At 40.0% G+C, this 8890-nt stretch overlaps 1 protein-coding gene across 1 annotated transcript in view; it reads right to left on the bottom strand.

Moving 5' to 3' along the window:
* The window catches only part of man1a1 (mannosidase, alpha, class 1A, member 1), a 190749-nt gene that overhangs the window by 152472 nt on the left and 29387 nt on the right, over positions 1 to 8890 (bottom strand). The window contains exon 2 of the mRNA XM_032543047.1: positions 3825 to 3921. Within this exon, the coding sequence (XP_032398938.1) occupies positions 3825 to 3921 (97 nt within the window). The remainder of the gene's footprint in view (positions 1 to 3824; positions 3922 to 8890) is intronic.

Here is an 8890-nt window from a genome sequence, read left to right as displayed (position 1 = left end):
GACTAACACTTTGAGCTGCACAGGCTAATCCAACAATTAGTATTCACACCGCTGCTTTCCTCCCGCTCCCTACATTTACGTATGATATATCCCGGTAATGAAACAGTGGATGGAATTTACACAAAAGCTGATTGAATTTCCTCATTAAACATAAGGAGGAAATCATCAAAAATGAGCCTGTAAATCTTACACACTGTATAATAGAAGCGACTTAGTGGGGGTTTTGGCATTTTCCCAGACTGAAGTTACTAGCTTAACCCTCGTGTTGTCTTCCAGTCAAAATTGAAAATGAACACTTTTGTTGATGCTTTTTAAATTGATGTTTTTAACTTTTTTGTCCCTTTTTTCAAGACTTTTTTTGATCGTTGTCCCTTTTTTCAACACTTTTTTAAATCGTTGTGCCCCCAACAATAACTTATTAACTTTAGTTTTACAGTTATTTTTTGAATTTATGGTCAATAAACCTCATTTATAGGAAATTATACCTGGTGTTTGAGTTAGAAAAAAGCAGAAATTAGGAATTATTGAGACTAAAATTAAAGGAATGGATGTTGATGGATAATCACAGACTGGAATATGTCAACTTTTACTCAATACTATTTCAAAAACACTTCCATTTATTTCTCCACATGCTATAAAATTGAATAAGACCCAAAATTAATGAAAGTAGAGATGTGTACTTGCCAAAGAGCGTTGGAATCAATCATGTTATTTTGGGGAATTAAAAAGAACATTGATATAGGACAACATGAGGACAACATGAGGGCAACATGAGGGCAACATGAGGACAACATGAGGGCAACATGAGGACAACATGAGGACAACATGAGGGCAACATGAGGACAACATGAGGGCAACATGAGGGCAACATGAGGGCAACATGAGGACAACATGAGGACAACATGAGGACAACATGAGGACAACATGAGGGCAACATGAGGGCAACATGAGGGCAACATGAGGACAACATGAGGACAACATGAGGACAACATGAGGACAACATGAGGGCAACATGGGGACAACATGAGGACAACATGAGGGTTAAATCAATGAAAACACCCCCCCTCCAAAACCATCATATAGGGCCTTTGTGTACATTTAACACCTGCTGCTGCTTTGGTTTTTTATTCCAGGATAAAAGGTGAAATCTTCATGCAGATTGACACTAAACTCGTCTTGTCTCGTTAAATATATTTACCTAAAACACACCAGAAACTCTTGTCTTGTCGGTGCACGTTTGGCCTTATAATCCTTTTTATTTGATAGTAAAGCTTGAGAAAGAAAGAGAGCAGGATGTAGAGGGACAAAATGAGCGTCATTTCTAAATTGAACAAAACATTTCTAACCCAAGTGTGTGGCTTCAAATATTCTTCGTAACACCCTGCATGTACGCGCTCAAAGGGCTGTCATCCTGTCACTTCTGAAATATGAGATCGTTACACAAAGGTACGACTAGAAAGCCCAAAAAATCCACAGCTCAGCTATAGCACCCAACAAATAATGCAAACTCTGTTGGATGATGATGAAAGACACAGAAACCTCAGAGATGTGTTCAGAAATAACTCTTAATTTAGCTCTTTGCCTTTTTATGCAGTGAAGTTTCCAAGGTAAGGTCTACTGTAAGTCTTTATATATATATATATATCTATATATATATATATATATATATATATATATATATATATTTCTTTACTTTCTTCCACTCTTAATTACAGTTTACTTTAACCCTTGTTTTGTCTTCCCTTCAACCATGAAAACAAGTTATTGCTTTTTCTGACATTTTTGTCACTTTTTCAATGTTGTGGGTGCTTTTTTTGATGTTTTTTTTTACAAAGTTATTTGACATTTCTAATGTTTTTTTTCAAAGGCCCATTTTTTTGTGATGAAAAAAGCAAAATTGGGTCAAATTTGACGCGAGGACAACATGAGGGTTGACTTATCTAGAAGAAAATGTACTGTTGTTACAGAGGAGAAGAAAAAAATGAACTATCGGCTTCACTGACACCGACCTGCACCTTGACATGAAAGGACGCCATTTAAAAAAAAATATATAAAAATAAAAACTGAGAAAACACTTTAAACTATATATAGTACACAAGTGTATTTAGGAGTCAAAAGACGGGTCTTATCAGCAATAGAAGCGCAGCTACCTCTTTCACACATGAATGCCATCTTATCTACTAGTCAAGAGCTTGCAAAAGCATTACTCAACTGTCACATACTCCAGACACACACACACACACACACACACACACACACACACACACACCACAGACACAGAAACAGGAAACCACACACACACACATTGACACCCACACACACCACAGCCCACACACAAGACACACACACCCACACACACAGACAACACACACCCAGACACACACACACACACAACACAACACACACACACACCCACACAACACAACACAGACACAGACAGACACACACACACAGACACACACACACAAACACACACACACACACACAACAACACACAGCACACACACAGACACAACCCAGACCGACACCGACACACACATAACACGATACAACAAGACACAGACAACACACACAGACAAGACACACACACAGACACACACAAAACAGACCACAGAACACAGACACGACAGACACACAACAGACACACACAGACACAGACCACAGACACACAACACCCACACAGGACACACACACACACACACACACACACACCCCTCAATTGGACCTGAAAGTTTCCAAACAAATATTCTCCCTGAGAATCTAACTAGGTCAAGAGAGAGCGAAAGAGATCTTAGCAAATTAAAAATCCAATTCCCGCTCTTATTAATCCAATCAGTCAGAATAAATAACAGTGTTCATTATGTGTACAAACCACTTGGGAGACAAAACATAAAAACGGCCTCACAAAAGAGCGTCTGCACTGCTCAAACAGCCTCAACACAGATTAAATGTTTCTTTATTATGTCATTGTTCATGTCATTGTGTCCACCTCCTTTACTCAGCTACAACTGCAAATATCAGTTTCAGGCCTGCTTTTTAAATATTAATCAGTTTTGTCTCAGTGCTTTCAAGTCCCTGGTCCCTTTATCCCTTCACACAATTAGGAGAAACCCAAACATATTGCAGATTAAATGTGGTTTTAATGAGTTGCACTGATCCTGTGCTGTTGGTGCACGTGCCGTCACAGCAGATCTGTGGGATCCTCTTCTTTTAGCTTCATGCTAACGTTAGCGCAAGTCTCTTGAGTCCAGCTTTTATTAAACAAACACTCTCAGCCAACTATCACAATGAGACAACACAAGGAAAGTGTGTGTGTGTGTGTGTGTGTGTGTGTGTGTGTTGGGATAAGAAAAGACTTGATGCATGTATTATCCTAGTTTATTGTGGCTTCTGCTGCACACACGGGCACACACACACACACGCACACATTCGCACGCACGCACGCACACACACACACACACACACACACACATATGCACACACACGCACACTCAAACTGGGGTTGATCAGTCCTCCCAGTGACGTCAGAAAGAAAGCACGGGCACCAACAACTGGCAAGTAGCACAAACGGAATATAAATATATGATAAAGTTGACATTTAGAGCCATTCATAGATGGATGACTCGAGCTGACGGCCAATTTGGCTGCTAATCTAAAGGCCAAGGCCGCCGGTGGCAGGGACAAGAGATCAATCGTGTGTGTGTGTGTGTGTGTGTGTGTGTGTGTGTGTGTGTGTGTGTGTGTGTGTGTGTGTGTGTGTGTGTGTGTGTGTGTGTGTGTGTGTGTGTGTGTGTGTGTGTGTGTGTGTGTGGTCTCTCACTCACCAAATAGATTGCTGGAGTGGCCTTGCTTGGAGACGGGCCGGAGCTCATTGGAGCCCCAGGCGTAGCGCCGGTAGTTGCCCCACGCATGCTTCATCATCTGACAAGGAGCGGGAGATGAGAAGAGAAGAAGAAGAGAGTTAAAGAGGACGGCCAACTTTGAGCTGGAAGAAGAATTAAGTCACTTGTCATTCATGGGGGTCATTGCCGAAATAATACCGGATTTTCAAGACTAATACCCATATTTAACACAATCTGATATTGATATGTTGATCTTAAAGGTGCCCTAATGGACGTGGGGTGACGTTACTTCTTGTTGATGTTAAAAGTATTTGAAAACAAAACAAGAATAGGAATTAACGAGAATACAGGTAGTAATATGTGTGGTCATGGTTAACTCTGACATCTGTAGGATAGCTAAAATCAACTTTAGCTTTCTCCATAAAGCTCCCAGCTAAGCTCCAATAACTCGTGACACAGTTCGCTAATGACGAATTTTGAAAGTCATGTTAAATCTATTTCCCATCCGATCTCCAGGCGCAGCGTGTCACTCTCCATGTACTAACATTACATGCTCAGAGATGTTAAGACCTCCCAACACCTTGTGTATCGGTCATCAGACGTGACATGAAAAAAGTATTTGTTTTTCTACAGGCAGGCCAAGGTGAGAAGCCCCCTATCAGCTAACGTTAGTAATTTCAGCATTCAAATATTCAAGTATCGTTTTTTTTAACTATGTAAAATATATTTGACTTTTGCGATCCGTTCCAACAGCCCTATTATCCACAGGTTACATGATGCAACTCCATTCATATCTTACGATCCAAACTGAGCACTCGTGTCTATCGTGAGTCTATGGAAGACTTGAAGCCCCCCATCATGGTGATCATAACCACAAAAGGACTGGCTTAGGCCCCCATGACCTGCAATGACTGACTGATTATTTATAACATTAATTGTAGCAATGATCACTTCCGGGTTACGGCGGCGTGGACAGCAAACTCGGCTCCTCGTGCTCTGTTGCTAATCCTAAAATTAATACTACCTATATATTCCCAATTAGAGGAAAAGCATCACAACTTGAAGCAATTGTTCAGCAACAGGCAGAGAGAAAAATAACAACACCGATAAATAATAATAATAATAATGAGAACATGAGTAAAATATCTGTCAACATATCCTCTGTCGAGTGACCTTTACTGCCTGTGTGGCTTATTGATCGGCCCAACAAAAACCCAAATATCACTCTATTCCCCATGAAAAGGAAATGTTCCTCTGCTGAGGGCTATTATCTGCTGTAAAACCACCCCATCCCCCCAGCAGGAATCAGTGACGTTTCATCTCATTTGGCTCTGGTGCAGGCTGGGGGCTTGATAGCAGCGTAAACACTAGTTTTCTAATCTAAAACCCAGAAATGTTCATTTCAGGCTCCTCCTCCTGCAGCTCTGTCTTTTGTCCGTCTTGCTAATTTAGCGCATCTGTCGGTACGCGATCCGTTCTGCACATGTGCAGATGATGTCACGATGAACGCAGATTTACGACACTACACAATCTGCACCCATACACAGTTAAAGAAAGTCCGTTTGCTTCCACCGGAAAGCTAACGACGTCAGTTTAGCTTACGGCTAATTTGGCTAACCAAACAGCTAGCTGAGACAGCGTGTAAAAGACCCTCAAAAGTTAAAATAACCGTTAAAATATATAACAGCTGTTACGTCAGTTCTACTCTATTTGTGCTCATTTAAAATATAAATAACTCAATACTTGTCTTTATTATTACTGTAAAGTCTTAATTTAGCTGGAGCTGCTTTTCCCGCCGTTTAGTTTGAGTAACGTTATTTTAGGCTGAATCAAGCTAGCGGTTAGCCGAATTAGCTGTTAGCTAAACTAGCGTCGTTAGCTTTCCGGTGGAGGCTAACAGCGCTAGCGCTTTCTGGATTAGACATGGTGAAACCCTTGGGGTGGGGGGGGTGGGGGGGGGGTAAACCTTAACCTGTAAACCTTAACCTGGTGCAATATACAAAAAAAAGGGTTATTATTTGGGAGTTGCTTCATGCTTTTACAATCTACAGCACAAGTTCTCTGAGAATCTCTTTTATATAAAAGATATATACTATATTTACAAAATAATTGGTATTGTAACTAGAGGCCGACCAATTAAGGATTTTTAAGGCTGATAATAAGAATAAAATCTGATTTGCCAATATATATATAGATAGATAGATCTATCTAGATAGATCTATATATCTATCTACTAGTTTATCTATCTATCTATCTATTAATAGATCTAATCTATCTATACTACTCTATAGAATCTATATCATCTATCTATCTATCTAGATAGATCCTATATCTATCTATATCTATCTATATAGATCTTATTATGCTATCTATCATGATAGATCTAGATCTATTATCTATCTATCTAATCTATCTCTTATCTATCTATCTAGATAGATCATATTATCTAGATATCTATATAGACTCTAATCTGATTTAATTCTATATCTCATAGAGATCTATATTATCTATCTATCTATCTATATCGATCTATATCTATCTAATATAGATATATATATATATATATATATATATATATATATATATGCATCTATTCAACGCCATCACTCGTAACATGTTTTTCTTTTTTAAATATTCATTTATCATTCATTAATCATTTATTTGTCCTTATAAATGATTCTGATGAATCATGAATGCTGAATTAAAAAAAAAAAAAGATTATTATTTATTTATTTATTTATTTTTTAAATCGTCCATTATAAATGCCGATACCGATAGATCGAGAAATGCTTAATAATCATAGTGTTAGCCGGCATTGATAACTAAGCCAAACGATGCTCATGTAAATCTTTTAATAAGAATTTAGTTAAAAGGATGCACTTTTCCTTTACAGATTTACTGATTTGTGACTGAAAATGTGCAGTAAACACGAGGACAAAGTGACCAAGGATGTCTAGAAATGGCTAGAAAAGACAATTTTTACACAAAACAAGTGTTAAAAACAATGCGTATATCAACATTGTACTTTAAATAAAGCACTAGTGCTGAGCAGCTGCTCGGTAACAACCACAAAGACGCTGCCGTGATGCTCCCGAGGCCTGTTTTTCTTTTATTCATATTGTTAGCATGACTGAGTGTTTTGATCAAAGATGGTCTGCATCGGGTTACATCATGCACGCTGAAGAGCCCAGGCATGAACAGACTCTGATTTCATGCTCTTTACAGCTGGTCATTAGATCGCAGTGCATAAAGGAATATGTCATGATATGCTAGAGAGGAATAGGGGACGCACAATTAGCGCAGGTAGCTCTCATTCCCCATGTGCTATATCTGCATCCCTCACAGTTACCACACTCTTACATTAACATATTATACCGCATGTTACATGCGTGACGTCTAGTACTGGCAGCTAGACGTCTTGTGCCCTTCTTTTAAAAACACCAACACAGAACAAAAGCCACTTCATTTGCATAACGTCTCCCACACACATCAAAGGGACAGCTAGCGAAGGCTTTGCTCCATTTAAACCCCCTAATTAAAGCCAGTGAGCCGCTAATTACAGCTGCTATATGTGTCTTACATTCAGTGCATGTACAGAGAGTTAAAACAAACGATCATATTTGGGTTAAGGCAATACCCTGATTCCTCAAATACCATGTAAACACCACAACACACCACACCAGAGGTAGAGAGTGTGTGTGTGTGTGTGTCAGGTTAACCTGGTTATTACTCCATGTATATAGGCTACACCTTAACTGGGCTATAATCACTGTAACGGCGTTTTTCCATTGCATGGTACCATTGCACTGCCGTTACCTGAAACGCTACAACACACACACCAGCACAGCACCACGAACACACACACAACCCACACACACACACACACACACACACACACACACACAACACACACACACACAAACAACAAAGCACACACACACACACCAGCACACACACAACACACCACACACACACACACCACACACACACACCAACACACACACACACACACACACAAGACACACACACAACACACACCACAACACACACACACACAACCTTGACGGTTGGTCTTTTCAATAAGGCGGTGGGGCCACAGCAGAAGACAGCTTTGGGAGGCAGCAAAAAAACAGGCTGCCTAAACACCGGTAACATATATATATATATATATCTATATATATATATATTATATCTAGATTATATATATATATCATAATATATCTATATATACATAAATAATATATGTATCATATAGTATAAAATGGGGGGTTTTAAGGAACCCAGCGCTTCCCGGGGACCCCCCACCCCCCCCCCCCCCCCCACCGTCTGTTGCTGTGGAGTAAGTGACAATTCTTTCCGACAATCAGCAGTTGCAGGTTTTCACGCACCCTTTTGGGGCTCGCTCATCTCATTAGGAACCTGGACGGAGGAGACTACTAAAAAAGTTCCCGGGGACTTTTTTATTAATGGAAACCCCAAAAGGCAAGTAGCTACCCAGTAGAGTCGAGTTGAACAAGGCACACATATTAGTGTGTGGTATATATTAGTGTGATTATAGTGGGGGATATAGGTAGTGAGTTATTATTGTGTGTATCTAATATTGTTTTGTATGTGGTAAAGTGCATCGTGAGCAATATGATCCAAAGAGCATTCCCTCTAGGTCCTAGACATACGTGGCAAATAAAGCAGATTCTTTCAATAAAAAGCAAAACTCCATATAAGAGACCAGCTACTGAAACTCATCGTGTTACCCCCAGCGCTGACGGAGAGTCTCTCAGACCGTCATCAGCTGCCCTCCGCCCTACCTGGATCACATCCCCCCCTCCCCCCCTCCCCCCCGCTGCCTCTGCAGAGCCAGAAACATCCTGAAGGACTCTTCTCATCCTGAACACCGCCTGTGTGACCTGCTGCCCCCCCCAGCATGCCCTACAGGTCCATCAGAGCCCAGACCACCACACTTAAGAACAGCAGTTTCTATCCCTGGGCTATAAGCACACCCTTGCATTATATATATATATATATATATATATATATATATATATATATAT

This window comes from Etheostoma spectabile, chromosome 18 (genome assembly GCF_008692095.1).
Source record: "Etheostoma spectabile isolate EspeVRDwgs_2016 chromosome 18, UIUC_Espe_1.0, whole genome shotgun sequence".
Lineage (NCBI taxonomy): Eukaryota > Metazoa > Chordata > Actinopteri > Perciformes > Percidae > Etheostoma > Etheostoma spectabile.
Note: the sequence above shows the minus strand (reverse complement) of the source record. Positions and strands in the feature narration are given on the sequence as shown.